This window comes from Phacochoerus africanus, chromosome 11 (genome assembly GCF_016906955.1).
Source record: "Phacochoerus africanus isolate WHEZ1 chromosome 11, ROS_Pafr_v1, whole genome shotgun sequence".
Taxonomy (NCBI): Eukaryota; Metazoa; Chordata; class Mammalia; order Artiodactyla; family Suidae; genus Phacochoerus; species Phacochoerus africanus.
In genome coordinates this window covers 112,917,231-112,944,936 of record NC_062554.1, presented here as the reverse complement: position 1 = coordinate 112,944,936, position 27,706 = coordinate 112,917,231, and the positions used below count along the sequence as shown (strand labels likewise).

The window sequence follows — 27,706 nt, the reverse complement described above, 5'->3', positions numbered from 1 at the left end:
CTTTGGACGTAAACTTATGGTTACCAAAGTTGAGGAGAAGGGATGGATTAGGGGTTTGGGATTGGCATGTGCACACTGTTGTATATACAATGTTTGGCCAACAAGGACCTGTTGTATAGCACAGGGGACTCTACCTAATATTCTGTGATAATCTACATGGGAAAAGAATTTGAAAAAGAATAGATGTGTGTATATGTATATCTGAATCATTTTGTTGTACAACAAAAATTATCACAACCTTGTAAAATCAACTATACTTCAATAAAACTTTAAAAAAATGAACTGAGAATCAGTCTTGTGGGAATGAACTGTGGGATCTGTCACTAAATCCTCTGTAGACAGTGTCAGAATTGGGTTAAACTGCCTGATGTGGAAAAACACACATCTGATATGGCAGAAGTGAAGTGTTGTGAGTAAAATAGGAGAAAAAGAATTGTTTTCTTTTAGAATTTAAATAGGGATCACATAATATGTGTATATCAATTTTCTGGGGAGTTTTAAATCCAATAATTTTCTTTGGGGCTCATCAGTACTTAACATTCACAGCTTAGTAAGTTGTGTTGCCCAAATGACTTTTGGGGGGAGCTTTTGAGTTATTCGATGTCTGTTACCATAAAGCCACATTCCAATCTACTCTTCTCATTTTGGTCCAAGATGTTTGCCAGGTGTTAACCAAAGGTTATCCCTGACTATTAGAATTTTGAGTAATTTTTCCTCTTTTTTTTTCTTGGTAATCAATTCAGTGTTTTACACTGGACATATATCATATTTATAATTTGGAAAAAAAACTTTTTATTTGGAAAACATGTGGCCCACTTAGAGCCCAAAGTCTTGAATCTAGGTCAGAATCTCAAGAAGCCGATATCATAACTTCCTCATCGTTTCCCTGGGGACCCTCACCAAGGAGCTGTTGCTTGGCATGAGGCTGGAGTGGTAAACAGGTCCCATTCAAGAAGAACAATGGTTGTCAGGGAAGGTGTCATCCTCAGAGGATGCATATTCTTACCACATCTCAACCCCCTAAATATTATGCTTTCTTCTTGACTTCAGGGAAAGTGCTGCACCCTCAAGAAGTATTAACTGAGTTCTTGTGCATGTAGAAAAAATTTCAGATGGAACTACAGCTCCAGTCAAGGTAAGGATTTTCATGTATTGTGATCAAAACTCTTTCTTTCTATAATATATATGTTATATGTATAACTACATATAAATATAGTTTTATATATTTACATATAGTTTTATGGTTATGTATAGTTATAAATATATATAAACTTAAATAAATATATGTAATATTTGTTTACATATATATATAAATTTCCTTATTGCCTCCTCAAAAACCCTGGGGAAATAGAAGGCTTATTTCAAAAAGAAAGATTATCTCTTAGATCTCTCACTTGATACTGTTTGTAATCTGCCTTAGATTAATAAGTACCTGTGTTAGGGTTCTTCAGATAAACAAAACCAATAGGATATATCTCTTTATACATCTCTATATAGATATGTATATATAGATATATAGAGAGACATAGATATGGATGTATATAGATATATAGAAATAGATTTTATTGTGAGGGATTGGCTCACATAATTAGCAAAGCTAAGTCCCATGATTTCCTGTTGACAAGCAAGAGGGTCAGGAAAGCAGCTGGTGTAGCTCTAGTCCATGTGAAAACCTGAGAGCCAGGGAAATCTGAGTCCAAAGGCCTGAGAAAAAGGAGTGCCAATGTCTGAGAGCAGAAGGAAATGGATGTCCCAGCTTAACCAGTGAGTGAATCAACATAAACATTGTGAGAACTCCATATGGAAAAGGAGAGAAAAGGAGTGGATTGGCAATGGGATCCTACTGTATAGCACAGGGAAATGCATGTGATTGGGTCACTTTGTTGTACAACAGAACTTGATGAAACATTGTAAATAAACTATACTTTAATAATAATAAAAATTCAAAATTATATCTGAAGAATAATGACTCAATTCTTCCAAAATTTGAAGAATATAAACATCCAAGAAGCTCAACAAACTCCATGTAAGAGGAACTCAGACCCACAACTGAGACACATTATAATCAAACTTTCAAAAGCCAGAAACAAAGAAGGAAAGCAGCAAGAGAAGAGTGAATCACTGTGTAAAGTGATCCTCAATAGGATTAGCAATAGACTTCTCATTGGAAACTTTGGAGACAGCAAGATAGTGTGCTGATATATTCAAAGTACTAAAAGAAAAAAACTCATCCAAGAGTCTATTATTCAACAAAACTGTCATTCAACAATGAGAGGGAAATTAAGACACTAAATGATATAGCTGAAGGAGTATGTGACCACTAGACCTTTCCTGCAAGTGATGCTCAAGGGAGTCCTGCAAAGTGAAATGAAAGGACTCTAGGCAGTAACTTGAAGCATTGAAAAAGTAAGGGTATCAATAAAGGTAAATATATAGGCAGTTATAAAAGCTAATATTATTGTAACAATTATTTATAACCACATTTTTTTCTTACATGACTTGAGACATATATTTAAAGAAAATATAATTAGTGTAAAAAGATAGTATTGCTTTTAACATTATTTTGTAACTCAAAATATTATTTTCTACATAATTTAAGAAACTATGCAATTAAAATAATTATTTTTTTATGTTTGGGGCACACAGTGTATAAAGGTGTAATTTTTTGACAGCAGCTGAAAGGGATGGTAATGGAGCTATAAAAGAGTAGAGTTTTGTATGTTATTAAAATTCAGTCTGTATCAATTCAAATTAAATGTTATAATTTTAGGAATGTTAAATGTAATTCCCATAGTAACCACAAAGAAAATAGCTATAGGATAGATACAAAAGGAAATAAAAAAGATAATTAAAAGTTTTCATTATTAAAAAATCAACTAAACACAAAAGTGGACAGTAATACAGGAAATGAGAGACAAAACGCTATAAACTTGAATATATAATGAAAAAGAAATATGTCTCTCCTTATGAGTAATTACTTTAAATGTAAATAGACTGAAATCTCCAATCAAAAGACAGATGTAACTATATACTGTCTACAAGACATATAGTCAAAGATACAAACAAGCTGCAAGTGAAAGGATAGAAAAACATATTCCATGCAAATGGTAAACAAAGGAGAATAGGGGTAGCTATACTAATAATAGACAAAATAGAGTAAATCAAAAAAGCTTATAAGAAACAAATAAGGACATTATGTATTACTGTGTTCCATACAGCAGGACGATTCAACAGTTATAAACATTTATGCACATAATAAAGATCATCAAAGCATATGAAGCCAAACCTGACAGAATTGAAGGGTGGAATAGAGAGTTCTTCAATAGTTGAAGACTTCTGTATCCCATTCAAAATAATGTGTAGGCATTACCCAACCAGGCAGAAAATACGTAAGGAACCAAAGGATTTAAGCCACACAAGAAACCAACTAGGTACAACAGACACTTGTAGAGCACCTTACCCAACAACAGTAGAATACACACTCTTCTCAAGTGTACATGGGATATTTTGCAATACAGACCACATGTCAGGTTACAAGTTAAATATCAGTACAATTAGAAAGATGGATTTCAGGGAGTTCCCATCATGGCTCAGTAGTTAATGAATCCAACTAGGAACCATGAGGTTGTGGGTTCGATCCCTGGCCTCACTCAGTGGGTTAAAGATCTGGTGTTGCCATGAGCTGTGGTGTAGGTCGCAGACATGGCTCAGATCCTGCATTACTGTGGCTGTGACATAGGCCAGTGGCTACAGCTCCAATTCGACCCCTAGCCTGGGAACATCCATATGCCATGGGTGTAGCCCTAAAAAAAAAGCAAAAAAAAAAAGAGATAGATTTCATACTAACTATCTTCTTTGACCAAATTGGGATAAAGTTAGAAATCAGTAACAAAAGGAAAACAAAATTGTGGAAATTAAACAACATATTTTCAAACAATCAATGGATCAAAGAAGAAATCAAAAGGGAAATTAGAAAATGCTTAACAAAAATGGAGTTCCACTTTGGCACAGCGGGTTAAGAATCTGGCATTTTCTCTGTGGTGGTGTGGGCTCAATCCCCAGCCTGGCAGAGTGAGTTAAGGATTGGGCATTGCTGAAGCCATGGTAGATTGCAGCTGTGACTCCTATTGATCTCTGGCTCAGGAACTTCCCCTACAGGTCCAGTCCAAAAGGAATAAAACAAAATGCATACTGAATATTATAATACAGCATACCAATACCAACACTTATGGGACACAGTGAAAGGGATGTTGAGGAAACAATTTATAGCTATAAATGCTTATACTAAAAAAAAAGCAAAATAAAAAACCCTCAAATTAGCAACCTAAAGAACTAGAAAAAGCAGAACAGGTAAACCTAAAAATATCAGAATGAAGGAAATAGTAAAGACTAGAGCAAAGATAAAAGAAATAGAAACTAGAAAAAAAAAAGAGAAAATCAATAAAACTGAAAGTTGATTCTTCGATAAAATTGACAAAACTTTAGCCGGGTTGACAAAGAAGAAGAGAAGACTCAAATTACTAAAATTGAAAATGAAAGTGGGACATTAACAATCCTTAATGTATATGAACCTAAAAACAGAGTGTCAAACAAAATGAGGCAAAAACTGAAAACTGCAAGGATAAATAATCTATTGTTATAATTGGAGACTTCAACACTCCTGTATAGTTTCAAATGATGCAACTGACAAGGGCCTAATCTCTAAAATATACAAGAAACTTACACAACTCAACAGCAAAAAAGCCAACAACACAATTGAAAGATGGGAAAAGAACCTGAATAGACATTTCTCCAAGGAAGATATACAAATGACCAACAAGCACTTGAAACAATGCTCAACATCCCTGATTATTAGAGAAATGCAAATCAAAACTACCATGAGATACCACCTCACACCAGTCAGAATGGCCATCATTCATAAGTCTACAAATAACAAGTGCTGGAGGGGGTGTAGAGAAAAGGGAACCCTCTTGCACTGTTGGTGGGAATGTAAGCTGGTACAGTCACTATGGAGAACAATATGGAGGTACCTTAGAAATCTATGCATATGACCCAGTAATCCCACTCTTGGGCATATATCAGGACAAAACTCTACTTAAAAAAGATACGTGCACCCACATGTTCATTGTAGCACTATTCGCAATAGCCAAGACATGGAATCAACCCAAATATCCACTAATAGATGATTGAATCAGGAAGATGTGGCATGTATACACAATGGAATACTACTCAGCCATAAAAAAGAACAAAAGAATGTCATTTGCAGCAACATGGATGGAACTAGAGACTCTCATCCTGAGTGAAGTAAGTTAGAAAGAGAAAGACAGGAGTTCCCGTCGTGGCGCAGTGGTTAATGAATCCGACTAGAAACCATGAGGTTGCGGGTTCAGCCCCTGCCCTTGCTCAGTGGGTTAAGGGTCCGGCGTTGCCGTGAGCCGTGGTGTAGGTTGCAGACGTGGCTTGGATCCCTCGTTGCTGTGGGTCTGGCGTAGGCCGGTGGCTACAGCTCCGATTCGACCCCCAGCTTGGGAGCCTCCATATGCCGCAGGAGCGGCCCAAGAAATAGCAAAAAGACAAAAAAAAAAAAAAAGAAAAGAAAGAGAAAGACAAATACCAGATGATATCACTTATATCTAGAATCTAATATATGGCACAAAGGAACCTTTCCACAGAAAAGAAACTCATGGACTCGGAGAACAGACTTGTGGTTACCAAGGTGGAAGGAGAGGGAGTGGGAGGGACTGGGAGCTTGGGGAAGATAGATGCAGAATGTTGCCTTCAGGATGGATTAGCAATGAGATCCTGCTGTGTAGCACTGGGAACTCTGTCTAGTCAATTATGATGGAACAGGTAATGTGAGAAAAAAGAATGTATACATGTATGTGTAATTGTGTCACCATGCTGTGAGGTAGAAAAAAATATATATATAAAGAAATAAAAAAAAATAAAGAATGTGACACCTTCATTCCAGGGAATACTACTCAGAAATAAAGAAATGAAATACTTACAATCATGATAACTGGATGACTTTCCAGGGAATTATGCTGAATAAAAAAATAATCAATCACAGAAGGCTACAGACTGTATGATTCCATTTATATAACATTTTTGAAATGACAGAATTATACAAAAAGAAAATAGATTAATGGTTAATGGAGGTTATGAAGAGGTTGTGAGCAGGAGGGAAGGGGGTGTGGCTACAAATAGGAAATCGTAGGGATCTTTGTGGCGATAGATGTTCTGAACCCTCACCGAATGAATCTTAATATCCTGGCTGTGATACCGTCATGGTTTTTCAAGATGTTACCATTGGTCAAAACTGGTTTAAGGAAACATAAGATCTCTTTATTTTTTACAACTGTATGTTAATCTATAAGTAACTCAAACCAGAATGTTTAGTTAAAAAATGTGAATAACATTAAAAATACCTTTTTGTGCTTGAAGGAGAATCAATAAATTGTGGAATGTATTCAAATAAAAAAAAGACAAAGAACTCTTAATTTAAAATGATCAAAAAGCCAAAATAAAATAAAATAAAATAAAATGAACAAAAGAAGAGCCTCAACAGAAGATACACAGGTGGCAAATAAGCATATGAAGAGAAACTCCATATCATATGTCATCAAGGAAATGCAAAATAAGACAACAATGAGAGGTAACACTATGTATCTATTAGGATGGCCAAACTGCAGAACTCTGACAGCACCAAATGCTGACAAGGATGTGGAACACAACAGAAATTCTCATACTTTGCTGATGGGAATGCAAAATTGTACAGCTACTTTGGAAGACATTTTGAATATTTCTTACAAAATAAAATGTACTCCTACCATATTACCCAGGAATTGCAATCCTTGGTATCCAAAGAAGCTGAAAACATGTGCACACAAAAACCTGCACACAGATATTTGTAGCAGCTTTATTCATAATTGCAAAAACTTGAAAGCAACCAAGATGTCCTTCAGTAGGTGAATGGATAGCCTGTTGTAATCGAGATAATAGCATACTATTCAATGCTAAAAGGAAACAAACTATCAAGTCATGGAAAGACATTGAGGTACCCATTTAAGGTGTGTATATTGCATATTGCTAAATGAAAGAAGCCGATATGAAAATGCTATATAATGTATGGTTCTACCATGCTGGAAAAGGCAAAACTATGGATACAGTTAAAACAGCAGTGCTTGCTAGGGATTGGTCAGTGGGTGGAGGGATGAATTGGCAGAGCAGGGAGGATTTCTAGGGCAGTGAAAATACTCTGTATTGTATTATAATGATAGATGCAATTTATACATTTGCCCAAACCATAGAAGGTATAACACCAAGAGTGAACCCTAATGTAAACTATGGACTTTGGGTGATAATTATGTGCCAGTGTAGCTTAATCAATTGTAACAAATGTACCACTCTGGGGAGTGATATTTATAAGGCATATGTAGGGGCAGGGGATATATGGAAAATCCCTGTAACCTTCAAAAAATTTTGCTGTGAAACTATAAATGCTCTAAAAATCATCTTTAAAAGAATGCACATTATACAAGTAAGCTGTATTTTATTGATTCATGAACAAATATTACTATCAAATGAAAAATTTTCTCAATGGTGTATAAATTGCAGATATGTGAGTATACCTCCAAGGTTCACAGATTGAGAAACAGCTCTACAAACTCCAAATTTTGGCACCATGAAACATTTCCTATGGATACACATCATTATTGCATTAGCAATGGTGTTCCCAATCTTCTTTTTTATTAAAGAAAATCCCTTTGATACTACAAGTTTCTTGTCTTTGGTGAGTATCAGAAACTATAGGAGGGGCAAAATTAAAATTTCTGGGTTGACAAGAAGAAAAAGGAGACATTGTCTATTTGTGTAAAATTATCACTTAAATTGTATTTACTCAAAGGAGAAAGAAAATAAAGCTTAAGTACTCAACTCATCATTTTGGTGGAGACAATAAGGGATATAGCACTCTGAAAGAATTCAGTGTTAATTAGAAGTAAAGCTATTGAAAGCTTCAGGAAAGTTGGCCCTTTTTTATTTTTTTAATTTTGTAAAAATTTTTGGTGATTTTTCTTTTTGTTGGTTTATGGTGTTCCATCAATTTCTACTCTACAGCAAAATGATCCAGTTAAACACACACACACACACACACACACATATACACACATTCTTTTTCTCGGATTATCCTCCATCATGTTCCATCGTAAGTGACTAGATATAGTTCCTTATGCTATACAGCAAGATCTCATTGCTTATTCACTCCAAATGTAATAGCTTGCAACTATTCACCCTACAATCCCAGTCCATCACACTCCCCCCCCATCTTGGCAATCACAAGTCTCTTTTCCAAGTCCATGAATTTCTTTTCTATGGAAATGTTTATTTGTGCCATATATTAGATTCCAGATATAAGTGATATCAAATGGCATTTGCCTTTCTCTTTCTGAATTACTTCACTTAGTATGAGAGTCTCTAGTTCCATGTGGCTGCAAATGGCATTCTTTTCTTTTTTATGGCTGAGTAGTATTCCATTGTGTAAATATACCACATATTCTGAATCCATTCATCTGATGATGGACATTTAGGTTTTTTCCATATCTTGACTATTGTGAACAGTGCTTCAATGAACATACAGGTGTATGTATATTTTTATCAATGAAAGTTTTGTCCAGATATATGCCCAAGAGTGGGATTGCTGGGTCATATGGTAATTCTATATTTAGTTTTCTGAGTTCCCTCCATACTCTTTTCCATAGTGGTTGTACAAATTTACATTCCCACCAACAGTGTAGTAGGATTCACTTTTCTCCACAGCCTCTCTAGCATTTGTTATTTGTTGACTTGTTAATAATGGCCATTCTGACAGGTGTAAAGTGGTAACTCATAGTAGTTTTTATTTGTATTTCTTTAATCATTAGTGATGTTGAGCCTTTTTTCATGTGCCTGTTGGTCATCTGTATATCTTCTTTGGAGAAATATCTCTTCAGGTCTTTTGCCCATTTTTCAATTGGATTGTTGGCTTTTTTGCTGTTGAGTTGTGTAAGTTTCTTGTATATTTTAGAGATTAAGCTCTTGTCAATTGCATCATTTGAAACTATTTTTTCCCATTCTGTAGGTTGTCTTTTTGTTTTCTTTTTGGTTTTTGCTGTGCAAAAGTTTGTCAGTTTGATTAGGTTCCATTGGTTTATTTTTCTCTTATTTCTGTTGCTTTGGGACACTGACCTGAGAAGACATTTGTAAGGTTGATGTCAGAGAATGTTTTGCCTGTGTTCTCTTCCAGGAGTTTGATGGTGTCTTGTTCTACATTTAAGTCTTTAAATCATTTTGAATTTATTTTGGTGCATGGTGTGAGGGTATATTCTAGTTTCATTAATTTGCATGCTGCTGTCCCATTTTCCCAGCACCACATGCTGAAAAGACTTTCTCCCATTTCATATTTTTGCCTCCTTTGTCAAAGATTAATTGACCATAGATATCTGGGTTTATTTCTGTGTTCTCTATTCTGTTCAATTGGTCTGTACGTCTGTTTTGGTACCAGTACCATACTGTTTTGCTTACTCTAGCTTTGTAGTATTGTCTGAAGTCTGGGAGAATTATGCCTTCTGCTTGGTTTTTGTTCCTCAGGATTGCTTTGGCAATTATGGGTCTTTGTAGTTCCATATAAATTTTTGGATTTTTTGTTCCAGTTTTGTGAAAAAGGTCATGGATATTTTGATAGGGATTGCATTGAATCTGTAGACTGCTTTTCAACTATATTAATTCTTCCAGTTTAGGAACATGGGATTTTTTTCCATTTCTTTGAATCCTCTTTAAATTCCTTGATTAATATTTTATAGTTCTCAGCATATTAATCTTTCACCTCCTTGGACAGTTTTATTCTAGGTAATTAATGTTTTAGGTGTGATTTTAAAAGATATTATATTTTGTATTCCTTTTCTAATATTTCATTTTTAGTATACAGAAATGTAACCAATTTCTGAATGTTAACCTTATATCCTGCTACTTCACTGAATTCATTCATCAGTTCGAGTAGTTTTTGTGTGGAGTCTTTAGGGTTTTCTGTATATAGTATCATGTCATCTGCATACAGTGACAGTTTTACCTCTTCTCTTCCTATTTGGATGCTTTTTATTTCTTTTGTTTGTCTGATTGCTGTGGCTAGGATTTCCAGTACTCTGTTGAATAGCAGTGGTAAGAGTGGGTATCCTTGTCTTGTTTCAGATTTTAATGGGAAGGCTTTCAACTTTTCTCCATTGAGTATTATATTTGCTCTGGGTTTGTCATAAATGGCTTTTATTATGTTACGGCATGTTCCCTCTATACCCACTTTGGTAAGAGTTTTGATCATGAATGGATGTTGGATTTTCTCAAATGCTTTTTCTGCACCTATTGAGATGATCATGTAGTTTTTGACTTTTCTTAATGTGGTGTATGATGTTGATTGATTTGCATATGTTGAACCATCCTTGTGAACTTGGGATGAATCCCACTTGGTTGTGGTGTATGATCTTTTTTATATGTTGTTCGATTTGTTTGGCTAAAATTTTGTTGGGAATTTTTGTGTCTATATTCATCAGAAATATTGGCCTATAATTTTCTTTTTTGGTAGTGCCTTTGTCTGGTTTTGGTATTAGGGTGATGTGGCTTCATAGAATATCTTTGAGAGTGTTCCTTCTTCAACATTTTAGAAATGTTTAAGAAGATGTATATAAGTTCCTCTTTTTATGTTTGGTAGAGTTTGCCTGTGAAGCCATCTGTGGACTTTTATTTGTCAGGAGTGTTTTTATGACATATTCAGTTTTATTTCTAGTGATCAGTTTGTTCAGTTGATCTATTTCTTCTTGATTCAGTTTTGGTGGGCTCTAAGCCTCTAGAAAGTTGTCCATTTCTTCCAAACTGTCAAATTTAATTTATATGTCATATAAACATATAAATGTTTAATTTATGTCAAATTGGTATATAATTGTTCATAGTATTCTCTTATTTTTTTTTATTTCTGCAGTATCTGTTGAGATTTCTCCTTTTTTGTTTCTTATTTTGTTTGTTTTTTTCTCTCCTCTTCTTGGTGAGTCTGGCCAGAGGTTTGTCCATTTTGCTTACCTTTTCAAAGAACCAGCTCTTGGTTTTATTGATTTTTTTCCATTGTTTTTTCAATCGCTATTTTATTGCTTTCCTCTCTGATCTTTATGATTTCCTTCCTTCTGCCGACTTAAGGTTTTTTTTTTGCTTCTTTTCCTAATTCATTTAGGTGGTAGGTTAAGTTGTTGATTTGAGATTTTTCTTTTTTGAGGAAGGCCTGTATCACTATAATTTTCCCTCTATACACTGCTTTTGTGACATTCCATAGATTTTTGAATCGTTTTCATTATCATTGTCTCGAGGTATTTTTTAATTTCCTTTTTGGTGTCCTCATTGACCCACTGGTTTTTTAGTAGCATGTTTTTTAGTCATCATTTAATCAGTTTTTTCTCATTTCTTTTCCTGTGGTTGATGTCTAATTTCATGCCATTGTGGTCAGAGAAGATACTTAAAATGATTTCTATACTCTTAAATTTCTTGAGGTTAGTTTTGTGCCCCAGTATGTGATCAATCCTTGAGAATGTTCCATATGCACTTTACAAGAATATATATTCTTATTTTTTCAGATCTGATGTCCTGAAAATGTCAATTATGTCTAACTTTTTTCCTGTGTCATTTAGGATGTCTGTTTTATTGATATTCTGTCTAGAAGATTTTTCTATTGATGTGAATAGGTGTTAAAGTCTCCCACTATGATTTAATTCTCATCAATTTCTCCTTTGATGTCTCTTAGTATTTGTTGTATGTATCTGAGTGCTCCTGCACTATGGGCATATATATTGACAATTGTAATATCCTCTTTTTGAATGGATCCTTTTATCATTAAATAGTGTCCTTCTTTGTCTTTCTTTCTTTTTTTTTCTTGTCTTTTTGTCTTTTCTAGGGCTGCACCCATGGCATATGGAGGTTCCTGTCTTTCTTTATGGCCTTCATTTTAATGTCTATTTTATCTGATATGAGTATTGCAACTCCTGCTTTCCTGTCTTGTGCATTTGGCATGAAATATCTTTTCCCATATCCTCACTTTCAATCTATGTGTGTGTTTTGTCCTAAAGTGAGTCCCTTTGCAGCATATTGTAGGTTTTTGCTTTTTTATCCAATCTGCCACTCTGTGTCTTTTGATTGGAACATTCAGTCCATTGACATTTAAGGTAATTATTGATAAATATGTATTTATTGCCATTTTAAACCTTTCCAGTTGATTCTGTTTCTACTTTGTTCCTTTCTCTTTTTTTTCCTTTTATTATGCTTGAGTAATTCTCTTTTTAGTTTTTGTGAATGTAACATTTGGTTTTGATTTGTGGTTGTCCTGTTTGTCAAGTATGTTAACCACTTCCTATATCTGCTTCCTTTAGCCTGACAGTTGTAAAGACTCAAACACATTATTTAAAAAAAAAGAGTCTAGATTTTCTAACTTTCCTTCCTCTATTATATTATTTGAAGTCCTTGTTTAACATCTTCATGTTTGTCCTTTTGCTGTTCCTTGTGGTTATCATCACTTTTACAGTCGGTTCTCCCCACCATTAATTAGATCTGTATACTGGCTTATTTAAGTGATTGCTTTCCAATTGTGATTTCCTCTATCCTATTTCTTCTGACTTGTTTTTCATTTAGAGAAGCCATTTCATTATTTTCTTTAGAATGGGTTTATTATTGCTGTATTCTTTTAACTTTTGTTTGTTGGAGAAATTCTTTATTTCTCCTTCTATTTTAAATGATCATTTCTCCTTCTATTTTAAATGATATTCTTGCTGGGCAGAGTATTCTAGGCTTCATTTTTTCCATTTATTTATTTATTTATTTATTTATTTATTTATTTATTTATGCTTTTTGTGGGGCTGTACCCACAGCATATGGAGGTTCCAAGTCTAGGGGTTGAATCAGGGTTACAGCTGCTCCCCTATGCCACAGACACAGCAATGCAGGTTCTGAGCCATGCCTGTGACCTACCCCACAGCTCACAGCAACCCCAGATCCTTAGCCCACTGAGTGAAGCCAGGTATTGAATCCACAACCTCATGGTTACTAGTTGAATTCTTTTCTGCTGAACCACAGTGGGAACTACATATTTTCCCCTTCTACAACTTTGAATATATCTTGTCACTCTCTTCCAGCCTGTAATGTTTCTGTAGATAAATCAGCTGATAGCCTTATGGAGGTTCCCTTATAATTAACACTTTGTGTTTCTCTTGATGCCTTTAGAATCCTCTCTTTATCTTTAACATTTGCCATTTTTTATTATAATATGTCTCAATGTGGGCCTGTTTGGTTTCAACTTTTTTGGGGCCCTCTGTGTTTCCTATACCTTGGTATCTGTTTCCGTTAGATTTGGGAAGGGTTCAGATATAATTTCTTCAAATATATTTTCAATCCCCTTTACTTTTTCTTCTCCTTCTGGAATTCATATTATTCATAGATTGGCCTGCTTTATATTATCCCATAGTTCTCTGGTATTGCTTTAATGTTTTTTTAATTTGGTTTTCTATGTGCTGTCCTGATTGGGTGATTTCCATTATTCTATCATCCAAGTCACTAATTCATTCCTCTGCATTATTCATTTTGCTCTTTAGTGGCTTTAATTCAGTTTGTGTCTCTGCAAATGAATTTTCTAATTTTTCTTGGTTCCTCCTTATATTTTCTAGTTCCTTTCTAAAGGATCTGCATTACTGTTTATATATGCTCTTAATTCCTTAATATTTACCCTTAATTCCTTTAGTATTTTCACTATCTCCCTTTGAACTCAGTGTCAATAAGACTGAAGAGGTCTGTTTCATTGTTTTCTGCTTCAGGTGAATTTTCCTCTTCTTGTAACTTGGAATGTGTCCTGAACTTCTTCATTTCACCTATGTTTTTCTTTTTGTGTGAATTTAGGGAAACCAACTACTGTAGTTTTGGAGGGCTATTTCAATATAAGAGCACCCTTTTGTATTTTGGGGATTACTATGTATTTTTGATGTGGGAGTTTGGATGTTTGCTGTCTCTATCTTTGGTGTGAGCAGGCTGTTATTCCCCCCTGAGTTTGTTTCCAGGGAGAAGGAGGCAATGGACAGGACTAGTAGTCACTGCCTGGTTCCTGGTCTCATGACGATAGCAAGGACCTGCAGGAAGTTGGTTCAGGATACTCCTAGTTGTAGGGCCCTGGGAAGTGGTAATGAGCGTCAAGTAGCTTTAGGCTGTGCCCAGAGCATTTGCCAGTGGCAGCAGCAGGGTGTGTCAGTTCCCAGGGGCGAGAGAGCAACAGTGGATGGTGTTTGGTCACAATGCTCTCATCTGTGGTGCCTTATGAGGTGATTGGGGCTGCAAGTGGTGTATGTTCATGGACCCCTAGTGGTGGTAGGCTATGTCCACCTCTGGAATCAGAGGTAACTGCACTGGTTTGTCCCTGCCACCTGTAGACCACTCATGACATACCCTGTCCTGTTTAGTCCACACAGGAAGTGCTGCACAGGCTGCTTCTAGTTGCAGTATCCTCGGAAGTGACATTGATAGGCATGTGTGGGTGATGCCCCAAGCATTTGACAGTGGCAGTAGCAGGGATGGTGTATTCCCAGGGGAGTGAGAGCAATAATGGATGGTGCTTGGTTGCAGTGCCCTTTTTTTTGCTGACCTCTGAGGTAACTGGGGTCACAGGTGGAGCCTGTTCCTAGACCCCTAGTTGTTGTGGGCCATGCCCCCCTCTGGTATCTGAGATGACTGCTGTGGTTTGTTCTCATTGCCTTTAGATCACACAAGAAGTGCTGTGTCATGCTTAGACCCCTCTCCCCTTAGCCCACACAAGGGGTGCCCAGTCTCCTCTAGCCTCAGGAAGTGGCCTCTTGCCACCTGTAGCCTGTTCCAGAGGCTCCCTGCCCTCTGAGAGTCTGTGTGTGCACAGGGAAAAACATTCCTATGGTAGTCCACCCCTCCTCCTCTCACCCTCTCCAACAATGGCTTCTTGCTTTTCCTGCAGGCCCAGACCTCCTCCTGGGTTCTATTGGCTGTGGCATTCCACTCCCAGCCCATGGCACACTGCTCCCTAGCCCCCCAGGCTGTCTCAACACAGCTAACCCTAGTCCTCCCCCTGGAACTGACCTCTGGAGCCTGAGTCTCAGTCCCCAGCCCCCACCTGAGCATCTCATGCTGTGCGGTCTGGGGCAGTGGTGCAGATAATCTGTGTGGCTCTCACTTTGCTTTGCCCTCCTCAGTCCAGCTGCTATGTTTTTCTTGGTGACTTTGAGGTCCCTCTGTCTCCATTAATCTCCCTGTTGGTTAGGTGACTTTCCAGGGTGTGGGTTCCTTTTTTCTTTCACAGCTGCCTCTCAGAAATTCTAGTCCAGTCCTCATTCCTTCTCTCTCTCTCTTTTTTCTCCTTTGTTCTACCCAGTTATGTGGAGGGTTTCTTGCCCTTTTTGGAGGTTTAAGTTCTTCTGTGAGCATTCCGTAGATGTTCTGTATGAATTTTTCTACATGTAATTGTGTTTTTTTTTTTTTTTAATGTATTTTTGGGAGATGGTGAGTGGGACGTCTTGCTCCTCTGCCATCTTGATCCTTCCCTGGCCCTTTCTAAAAATAGCAATTGTGGAGCTAGGAAATACTCTCCTTGTTTAGTAAGTTCCCCATTTTAGAAAATTTCCATTTGTTCCAAAGTTACACATTTCCTCCTGATTTTGTGCATTAGGATCATGAACCTAAGAAAAGTTAAGTCATTTCTCCAAGCCAAGAAAAATTCTAAAAAGTTCAGAAATTCCCACCAGAAATCAGCAAAGGCAAAGAAGAATAGGGAGAGTAGTGAATGAATTTGGAAGGGTGAACAGTGCCACCAATGGGAAAGTTTAGTTTGGGGAAATGGGGTCATATTACCTTGTCTCCTGCAGGTCTCACACCTAATGTATGTTTTACCTTTGATGGGATTAAGTGACCCATATCACACTGTAGTTACAGGCATTATTGTGGGTCAAGAATAGCATAAACTGACATCATTTAATTCCCTACATATAATCCAGGAGAGCTAGAGATATCTCAACTCCCTTCACTCTAGGACTATAATGTATACAAGAACCTGTAGTATAGAACTTTTTGAGAAGATAAGGAAGAAACTGAAATGAGCCCTGAGTAATCTGTCTTGTATCCTGGGTATTAGTTCATTATGTTATACAAAGGGTAATCCAGTCATTATACCTGAAATTTACCCTTTCCTCAGGAGGAAAAGAAAATGGTAGCTTGGCAGAGAGCTCGAATGCAGATCAACCCTAGTAGAACAAATCACCTGGAAAACTTCAAAGAAATGCAGAAAAACTCAGGACCGCTAAAAAATGTGAATTATTGTGTGTTGATTGGAGCTCCTCCTGTGGAAAAAAGTGAGTGTGTTCAAGGGAATAGGCCATGCAGGGACAGGTCAGGTAAAGGTAGAGAGAGAGGGAAGGTGGAAAGGAAAAGAGACCTATAACAGCATTTGACACCAAAGATCACTCTCAGCACTCTTCATTTGCTTCCAAGGATCCCAGACTCTTGGTTTTCCTCCATCTTTACTGATAGAGCCTCTCTCCCTTGTATTTTATGTTCTGACTTCAAATCTACATGTTGATGTACAACATCAATCTCTATTTAGACTTATTTTTAAAAACTGAAGTATAGTCGATTTACAATATTATGTTAGTTTCAGGTGCAGAGCATAGTGATTCAGTTTTTGCTTGTTTTTTGCACATCATTCCATCATGGCTTATTATACCAAATATATTGTAGGCTTAGTTTCTTGGTGAACTCATCTAATATCACAGCTTTAAGTATCATCCATATGCTAAATACTTCCAGAATTATAGCTCCGGCATAGATCTATCTTTTGTCCTCAGTGGCCTCTGCAGCAGTAACATCCATTTTCCCCCTGTCACTGGTAACCATGCTGGCATCTGTTACTGAAGTTTATGGCCTTTTATCTGTCATCTCAAATCAGGACTTTGTGATTTTCCTTGCTGACCCAGCTTTACTTTAGTGTTGTGTACCCATCTGACTATGACACTCATTATGGTATTTGAGAAGGAAAAAATAAACCTTGAGACAAACTTTTTCTGACTAAAATACTTCAAGAATTCAAAAGACATGGCTAAGATATTTAGTATGGCAATAAAATAAGATTAAGTTCAAGGTAGCTTAAGTATGTTGACCTTGATAACACAAAGAATGCTTCATAAGGGAAAACTCATTTTTTTTCAAGTTTAAATGTATTTTTGAATTGAATACATTTTGATATCAGTGTTGAACTCATGATGTATTCTTTTTTTAAAAAATGTTTTAGGAGTTCCTGCTATGGTGCAGTAGGTTAATGATCTGGCTTGTCTCTGTGGCATTGCCTGTTTGATTCCCACCCTGGTGCAATGGGTTAGGGACCTGGCATTGCCACAGCTGTGGCATAGGTGGAAGATGTGGCTCATATTAGCTCCTTGGCCTGGGATCTTCCCTATGCCACAGGTGTGGCTGAAAAAGGAACAAAAATGTATTAACTTTGTCCACTAGTGCCTAGAAATGACCCCATACAATAAACACTCTTTATATAAATATAATTTTCCACTAAAAAGAACCAGATTTCCTTGGAAAAATGCTGATACCCAGGAAGGAAATATACCATATAGCAAGGGAGGTTTTTACTTTTTCTTTTTTCTTTTTCCTGTGCCAGCAGCATGCAGAAGTTCCTGGGCCAGGAATTGAACCTGAGCCATAGCAGCAACCAAAGCCACAGCAGTGACAATGCCAGACCCTAAACACCTAGGCCACCAGGGAACTCTGAAAGGATGCTTTTGAAAATGACTAAAGTTGTATCAAAAGGGCTCAGCATCCAACTCTAAGAAGTTAGTTACCAAAGATAGGACAATTTGAGCATCAATAAAGATAAAATTTCAATGATTTGAAAAACTCATAAAACCCATCAGTTCATGCAGATATCAAAAAATCCCCAAAGAACCCCTCCCCCCAAGTTTGTCACTATCGGAGAATGCTAAGGAACCAACCGCTAGCATTACTTTGAATGCCAATGATAAATGGAAAAATCAAATATTTATCTCGCTTTTCTATATGAACTATAAATCTGGGTAACCAAGTAGTAGTAGATGAGGGGAATTTTCTTTTTAGAAGAATTCCAGATAATAAATGAGAGAGACTATTTGACTTAGAATATCATCATATTGCAACCCCTAAAATACTAATGAATCTAGGCACTGAATATCAAAGGCTGTTAATATCCTAAAAACAGAAACAATCTGCCATTATGTGCAGGAATGTATCAGTGGCTATTATTGCCAAAAAATATAACCTGAATTTGATCAAAACCTCATGTCCATATATTCTATAAATTCTGATCTATACAAGACTCTTATTTTGCCAAAAAGTATGGTTTACTCTCCAGTTCCTCTAAAGGACTGATTTAACATATTTGAAATGTTCTTCTGTTCGCTATTTCCTGTTGTCTTCTATTTTCAGAGCTTTCTGGTTGAGTTTTTTTTCTTCCATTATGTTGGTGATTCTTTATAGTTTCATATTTATAAGTCAAATGTTTGGAGATTCCTGTTTCGGATTTATATTCAAGGATCTAGAGTGGATAGTTCACTAAATAGTCATCCCTGTTTGCCTCTCAGTAAAAGTGTTTTGCGATTTGAAGGATGCCTCATGAGATTGCAGGGAAGCAGTGGCACACGGAGAATGCAAGAAATGTGGGTAGCTGACCTTCTGGGTGAAGTATCCCTGCATCTCTTCTATTAAGCCCTATATCACCTGGAATATTTCCCCTCTTACCTGCTTAGACACACTCTGGCAGCTTCTACACTTCTAAATGTCTACTATGTCCACTTGAGGGAACCATATGCAGAACTTTACCCTGTAAGCAGATGCCAGTCAGCTGTGTTAGCTCCTTTTCCCCTCTGTTGTCTAGAATTCTTGATTTCAGTTCCAGCCCCATGACTCACATCCTGGCAGACCTCCCACTTTATTCAGACTGTAATCTTTAGGACCTTAGTCTGGGAATGGATGTTGCAACCACCAGCCCTTTCGTAGTCACAGGTCCAGTGGTTCTGGAAATAGTTCTGTAATTAATTATCCAAGTGACCATCCCAGGGCTCGTTCCTTTGTAATCGGTGGCTCAAAACTTAGAATTCCTCTTTCTTAAGCTTTTGGTATAAATATGCATCTGTGCAGTCATTTTCTCTGTGTCTTTTAGACTATGAATTCTTCTACTTAGATTTCTCTACCAATTGTGTTTTATATTCTCTCATTCTTCCAGGAATTTGTCAGATATTTCACTTCTTTCATGTTAACTTTTCTGATTTTTCAGTGGGATTTTGAGTAGAAGTTTATTATCTTTATTTTTTATTTTTTGTCATCTGTATTTCTCCCACAATAGTTTTCCAAAGGTAAAAATTTTTTCAAAAAAACTCATAATTTGTGACAAGATATTAACTCCTAATATGGTCCATACTCAGGCCTGGGGGAGAGAAGATTTAAAATAATCTTAGGAATACCAGAATTTGGCATGTTGGAAAGATCTAAGAGGGTCTTATAATCTCACCCATAGCAACTTTTTATCTCATTTCCCTAAGCTGATACAGGTCTTTTTTTTTTTTCTTCAATCCTAGAACTGCTGACAATAGGGATTCCCTCTGTGCAGCGTCCCCGAGGGAGCTACCTCTTGGACACCCTGCAGTCTCTCTTCTTTGCTTCCTCCTCATCTGAGCAGAAATACTTCATTGTTCTGGTACATCTGGCAGATCCTGATTCCACATGGCGTGGTCAAATGATCTCCAACATCTCAACCCTCTTTAAACCATATATCCAAGCCAACCAGCTAGTAGTGATCAATACTCCACTTAAAAGCTATCTTCCCTTGAAGGACTTTAAGAAAAACTTTAATGACACTCCTGCCTATGTAGCCTTCCGTTCCAAGCAGAACATGGATTATGCCTTCCTCATGAACTTTGCTACCAACCACTCCGACTATTTCCTGATGATTGAAGATGACGTGAAATGTGTCCCTGGATTTGTCACCCAGATAGCTGCCACAGTGTCTGCCTGGGAAAACAAACCTTGGGTGACTCTGGAGTTCTCTCAGCTGGGCTTCATTGGAAAACTCTTTCACACTAAAGACCTCCCCTGTTTTGTTCATTTCCTTCTCCTCTTCTACCAAGAAATGCCCTGTTACTACCTCCTCTCCCATTTTCATGAACTTATGCAACAAACACCAATCCAGTTCTTCCCTTCCCTCTTCCAGCACATGGGTAATTATTCCTCCTTTGAGGGCAAATTCAATAGTCTCAAAGATAGAGAGTTTGAGGAAGATGACATTGGCTCTCCCAGCAACCCTGCTGCATCCATCTACACTAGCCTGAAGGTTGCTAATGCCTCTGTTCTCATGAATGCCTATAGCTTGGATAAGAATTTCTTTTATACCAAGTCAGCTGAGGCTGGCAGTCACTTGACTGTGGTTTTGGACACACCTGCCAAAGTTTTCAGAGTTCAAGTGCTGACTGGCTCTGACCTAAAAGAAGAGAATCAGCTTAAAGAGGGACATATTGAACTGGGCTATGATTCTACTAATAGGATCAATGACTGTGATGACTATATTCTACTGGGGCTACTAGTAAATGGTGTCCTGAATAAGCAGGTATTATCTAATGAGTCTGGGAAGAAGGTGAAATGTGTGAGATTGCTGGTGACAGGCACTCCACCCTCTGGGATAATAGTTAGGCACATTAGCCTCTGGGTTAAATGAAGTTTAAGTAATATGTCATGTGGAGAAGACATTGGAAGTTCTGGAGTGTTCATGTTGGAGGTTAGAATATAAAGAGGTTAAAAAATTAAAGTGTTTAAATTGGGTGGGGACATCTTATTGTTGTGTCCTTTTTAATATTCTTCATACAGCAGATATAGCATGTGGAAAGGCAGAGTGAAAGTAATATCCCTATGGGCTCAGAGAGCCACTAGTGGAAGAGGCCATCCAAAATTCTTTCCTTGGGCAAAAAAAAAAAATCAGACTTCTAGAAACAACATGAACATATGAGTTGGGGTGATTGATGCTCTTATCACATCCAAGAAATGGATTCACTGAAGACTGAACTTCCTATGTGGCAGGAAATGTAAACTGGTCAGGAGAGAAACATAATTATTTTCTCTGTAATCTCATTTTTCCATTACAATGTCGTCATTCAGTTAATAAACAGTTATTGATTACATTTTATAATCAATTAGGCAGAATCCTCTTCTGCATAAACACCCAGTATGTCAGGGTATTATTTTATTTTTTTATTGTTGTTTTTATTAAAGTATAGTTGATTTAAAATGTTTCTTCAATTTCTGTTGTATGGCACAGTGACCCAATCACACACAGTCCCCTGTGCTGTACAGTAGGGCCCCACTGCTGCTCCTCTCATGTGACCACTCTGATAATTTCCCTAACAAGAGGCCTTGTGCTTCCAACTTGCAATGTGCATGGCAGACACTGAAAGCACACCAGGCCTGTGGTGTTTTCTCTAGAAGCAATGTCTTCCCACTTTCCTGTGAGGCCTCACATGATCAAATATGCTTTCTGACATGCTCCCCTACTAAACGCTCTGTGCTTTCTAAGTTCAGTGAATGGGTCAAAAAGCCAGTAGTACAGTACAAATGGGTTATTCATGAGAGAAAATTCTGAATTCGTGTAGAAGGCCATTCTTTCCCAATATAGTGGGAACACAGGGCACTAGTTTACCAATGCTGCGCCTCTCATATAAACACCCTTACAGATGTTCCAACACGAGGTTTCTGGCGTCCACCTTCCACAGGACATAGCTTACTTCTGTCTCTTTTCTCCTGTGAGCATGCTTTCAGATCCCAACAAAGAATCTTCTTGCTTCCTACTGGCAATGTACATGCCAAGCCCTGAAAGAAGCCAGGCACAGTGGTGATTTCCTTTGGAATGCAACACTTACCACTTTCCTACTAGGCCACTCATGTAGGCCACTACATGCTGTATGTACTATATATACTATATGTAATATACTACATAGACTATATATTTATATAATATGGTATAAGACTATAATTTATGGTATATTAATATATACTAAATATGTCAAGTGGAAAGGACCATCAACAGTCAATGGATAAAGAAGATGTGGTATATAAATACAATGGAATACTACTCAGCCACAAAAATTAAATTTTACCTTTTGCAGTAACATAGACGGTTTTGGAGGGCCTTGTGCTAAGTGAAACAAGTCATAGAAAGAGTACTGCATGATAGCACTTACATGTGGAATCTGAAAAATACAACAAACTAGTGAATATAGCAAAAAAAAAGCAGAATCATAGAGAACAAACTAGTGCCTACTAGTGGGAAGATGGGGGAGAGGTAATACAGGGGTGGCAGAGAGGGAGGTACAACTATTGGGTGTAAGAGAGGCTCAAGGATGTGTTTTTCAACACGGGGAATATAGTCAGTATTTTGTAATAACTGTAAGTGGAAAGTAGCCTTTAAAATTGTACAAAAAGTTTTTAAAGGAAGAAATAATACTTACTGTACAAAATCTCCTCTAGAAAATACAAGAGGGAGGGAATGGGGCCCAATTCATTTATGAGACCAGCATTTTCCTAACACCAAAACCAGACAGATCTTTATAAGATAGTAATTCTTCTAATCCAGGAGAAGGAAATATCTTTTCATTTATTTGTGTGTTCTTCAATTTCTTTCATAAATGTCTTGTAGTTTTCAGTGCACATGTATTTCACCTCCTTGGATTAATTTATTCCTAAGTATTTTGTTCTTCTGGAGGCACTTGTAAAGGTTCCTTGTCAGAGTATAGAAACTCAGTCAATCTTTGTACTGAGTTCAGATTCTGCAACCTTGCTGAATTTTTTTATTCTAATTTTTTTTTGGTAGACTGTTTAGGGTTTCATAAATAATATTGTGTCGTGCAAAAATGGTAAAGTTTTACTTCTTTAAATCTAATTTTGATGTCTATTTCTTTTTCTTGCCTAATTACTCTGGTTAGAACTTCCAAAACTACATTGAATTAAAGTGGTGAGAGTAGGCATCCCTACCTTGTTTTTAATCTTAGAGGAAAAGCTTTCAGCTTTTCACCACTGTGTATAATGTTAGCTGTTGCTTGTCTTACATGGCCTTTATTGTTTTGAGGTACAGTCTATGTATAGCCACTTTGTTGAGAGTTTTTATCATAAGTAGATGTTGCATTTCATTAAAAATCTTTTCTGCATTTATGAGATGATTTTTATATTCTACTTTGTTAATGGAGTGAATCATATTGATTGATTTGTGGATGTGGAACCATTCTAGCATCACTGCCATAAATCCCACTTGGTCCCACTTGATATATGATCCTTTTAGTGCATCCTTGAATTCAGTTTGCTAATACTTTGTTGAGAATTTTTATTTCTATGCACATCAGGGTCCTTGTTGACATTCTTAAAATGCAAATTTAAATGTTTTATCAATGAAAAATTACAATTAAATGCAAAAATCAAAAAGTGAGAAAGTCCTTAGAAGTAAATGATGGTTAGGCAGAGCAGATAAAAAGAACAGGGACACAACTTACTTTTCATAGGAATTTTAACTCTTTGGAGGAATTCTCATTAAAATACATTTTAAAGGCAAGCTCTAGGTTAAAATTAAAACTTTTCTTTAGCTCTATATTTTTATGGTGAAACTGAAACTTTGTAACTAATTATATATAAGCTATTAAGAAGTATTGGGCAGCCATTAAAATCATATCCTCAAAAAATTTTAATGACATAGATAAGTACTGCTATTAAGTGACAAAGTAACTGGGAATATAGGATGATTTCATCTAAATTAGATGACAGTATACAGATAATGTTGAATGGTAGTTTGCAAATTTTCTAAAATATTTTTATTGTTAATTTAATCAGAAGGATTCCATAAATATACTTTGATTTGATATGCCATTTTCTTTGAACCAGAGCTGTTGCGCAGATCAGATGTTCCCAACAATTCCTGTGAGTCCTGGGAGGCATTGACCTTCTGTGGTGCCTGACTCAGATGCTCAATAATTACTCTGAAGTATTGCATTTGGAAATAAGCTTATGTTTTCATAGTGTTAAATGACAAGACTTCTGCTAGAAGCCATTCTGAAAACATCAAAACTTAGCAAATTTGGTTCTGATCTACTTGCGATCCTGTGAAGACAAACATGGTTTCTTTTGCTGACAGAACCATGAGGCTTTGCAATACTCCTGTTATTTCTCACATGATAGTTCCCACTGTGGCTCAGTGGGTTAAGAACCTGACACAGTGGTCCTGAGGATGCAGGTTTGATCCCTGGCCTCACTTAGTAGGTTAAGGATCAGGTGTTGTTGCAAGCTGTGGCATAGGTTTCAGATGGGGCTCAGATCTGCTGTTGTTGTGGCTGTGGTGTAGGCTTCAGCTACAGCTCTGATTCAACCCTTAGGCTGGAAACTTCCATATGCCACTGGTGCAGCCATAAAAATAAAATAAAATAAAAGATTCGTTTATTTTTTTTTTCTTTTTTGGCCACCCTGTGGCATATCAGGGATCAGATCTCAGCCACAGCTGGGACCTATGCCATAGCTGTGGCAATGCGGATCCCTGAACCCATTGTGTGGCTGGGAATTGAACCCGTGTCCTGGCATTGCAGAGAGGCCACCCATCCTGTTGCACCAAAGAGGGAACTCCCTCATTTCTGTATTTAAGTTAAATTTTTTTTTGTCATTTTCTTACATAAGAGTAGTTGCTCTTGTTACTTACTTGCTGTTTTACTTATAGCATTTTTATTTCAGTTTTTTAAAAAAATTTTAGGGCCACACCAGCAGCATATGCAAGTTCTCAGACTAGGCATCTAATTGGGGCTGCAGCTGAAAGTCTACATCACAGCCACACAATGTGGGATACAAGCTGAGTCTGTGATCTACACCATAGCTCACAGCAACGCTGATACTCAACCTACTGAGCAGGGCTAGGGATGGAACCTGCATACTCATGGATATTAGGCCAGTTCACAACCCACTGAGCCACAATGGGAACTCTCTTTATTTCAATGTTTATAAAATGTCTGGCTGAGCAATTGTAGAACATTTCTAAATGTGTAGTTAAATAAAACAAATGTTTAAATTTTTTAAATGAAGTTCACTTATGCCTCTGTCTTGCCATGACTTGAATGAATGATGACTAAGATGACAATGATGGGGTATCTTTAAATTGCAACTAGTTTTCATTGTATATCATTGCTATTAAAATGTCCACTTTAATCAGTACACATGAGTTTATGGTTTTGAAAGGGTTTTCATGATCTTCTTGATGCAGAGAAAAGTAGCATGTGCCCTTATTAAATGATATTTTAACCTGTTTTCTCACTTGGCATCCTGTCATAATAAATCATAGAAGAGCAAAGCTAAGGTTTCTTGTGCTGGAGCTAAATTGGATCTAAGTACTTCAGAGTTGTGAAACTGGATTCTAGGGTACAAAAAGAAAATGCATGTCACACACATCTGTCAGTTGCAAAACATGATGCAAACTTAAAATGTTCTCATTAATTGTCACCAAAAAAAAATCAGAACATATATCATTTTAGAAGATGAAGGTGAAAGTGCATGTGAATGCAGAAGTCAGAAGTGACGCAAAAGAAAATTTCTGAGAAAATTTTTTTCCTTTAATTTTTTTGGAGGAAAGAGGTATTTATTTTTTTAGTATTTCTATTTAAATTGGAAATGGTTTATTTTAAACTCAATGTTGTAGTTCCAAGATTTACATAGCTCCCTCGTGCGGCCTTGTTTTGTCAAATCATACTAGATTTAATAAGAGAGATTAAAACAAAATAATCCATCATTATGCAAAAACATGTCTCCATAATCACAACTAGATGCCTTAATAGAGTTCTTATATAGGTATTATTTACAGAATTCTTAGACTTGCAGAAAGAAGGTGCCTTCTATAATTGCTGGGAATGTAATTATTTCTACTAGGAGAACATAAAATAATACTATGAGAGGTAGGAGGTGTTAACATACTGTCTAAAATGATAGAAAGGGGTGGGTTTTTGATGGGGCATTACGAAACAATAGACTCCTAAAGCTTTTTAACTTCGATTCTAGAAAGTAAAATGCTAAAAATGACATAAGTATTGAATTTATTTATTCATCTCCTTTTAGTTGCAAGGTTTTAACGTTTTGGACTATGCCTACTGTGAAGTTCTATCTTAGCGTTTTTTCCTAACTTTTCCCTCTGTACTTCATTTTTCAGTGCCTTGATCAACAAGTCTTCCTCTTTCTTTTTTTCTGCAGCAAAATACATGTATTTAATTTTAACAAACTGACAATTGTAATCTCCTTCACACATTAACCTATTTACCACTGGATAATGAATTGATTATTACATCGATTTTATTACGTTCTTCCTAGTTGCATGACTTTTATAACATTCAAAGTAAGAATGATATCAAATTTTAACTTAAAAGTATCAATAATTGCTGAAAGTATATGGATTTTGGAAATTGTGTGTGTGGTGTGTGTATGTACTTATCAAATTAGACTCAAAAAGAGAGGGCAACATGATTTTCCAGTCTGTAATCTCAAATATAATTTAATGGTAATATATTATGGTTGAATGAATGAACACGTATTTGTATTTGCTGTGCTTTGTATTGTGACTGGATCCACTATATTTCTCTTTCTAACATACTCCTTGCAACCTCTCCCTGATTTAAAATAGAGGTTGGGAATTCCCGCTGTGGCTCAGTGGGTTAGGAACCCAACATAATGTCCGTGAGGATGCAAGTTAGATCCCTGGTCTCACTCAGAGGCAATGGGTCCTGTAAGTATTGGCATAGGTTGCAGATGTGGCTCTGATGTGACCCCTAGCCGAGGAACTTCCATATGCTGCAGATGCAGTTGTAAAAAGAAAAAAGAAAAAAAAAAAGTGGGGGTTGTTTTGAACAGTGTGTATTAATTATAAGGTCAGGGAATAAGAAAACATTTCTATGAGTGTTGTCTGGTCATTGTTCTTTTTGGAGCTATGGTGGGGTAGCTGGGAAATAACACTTTTCTTCTCCTTGTGAGGACTGAATGTGGGAAGGAGTCAGACAAATGAGATCAGCTAAGTAGCTTCATCGCTAGCATGTACTGATGAATTGGGGGGGCACGGTTTAGATGTGCAGCCACAGTGATCTTCAGAATACTTCATCCCAAATTATGCCCTTCCACTCACAGGCCTAAGCTGAGGAAGCAAATTCTTTTTTTTTTTTTTTTGTCTTTTTGCTATTTCTTGGGCCGCTCCCGGGGCACATGGAGGTTCCCAGGCTAGGGGTCGAATCGGAGCTGTAGCCACCGGCCTACGCCAGAGCCACAGCAAGGAGGGATCCGAGCCGCGTCTGCGACCTACACCACATCTCATGGCAACGCCGGACCCTTAACCCACTGAGCAAGGGCAGGGACCGAACCCGCAACCTCATGGTTCCTAGTCGGATCCGTTAACCACTGCGCCACGACGGGAACTCCAAGGAAGCAAATTCTTGACACCCATCCTGGGGGCAGGTTGCTTACTGCAGACCTCAGACCCAAGTTCACGGTGCTGTGGGCAGACACATCTTTTCAAAGAAGAGATTTGTAACTAAGCAAGCACTCCTTAGTTACTTCTTCC

General features: G+C 37.0%; 1 protein-coding gene across 1 annotated transcript in view; it reads left to right on the top strand.

The window, feature by feature from the left end:
• LOC125111096 (alpha-1,3-mannosyl-glycoprotein 4-beta-N-acetylglucosaminyltransferase C-like) overlaps positions 1-21,318 on the top strand; it is a 65,671-nt gene extending 44,353 nt beyond the window's left edge. Inside the window, exons 3-4 of the mRNA XM_047752917.1 lie at positions 1,051-1,135; positions 19,680-21,318. Of these exons, the coding sequence (XP_047608873.1) occupies positions 19,838-20,812 (975 nt within the window). The 5' untranslated portion in view covers positions 1,051-1,135; positions 19,680-19,837 and the 3' untranslated portion in view covers positions 20,813-21,318. The remainder of the gene's footprint in view (positions 1-1,050; positions 1,136-19,679) is intronic.
• The last annotated feature ends 6,388 nt before the right edge of the window (positions 21,319-27,706 follow it).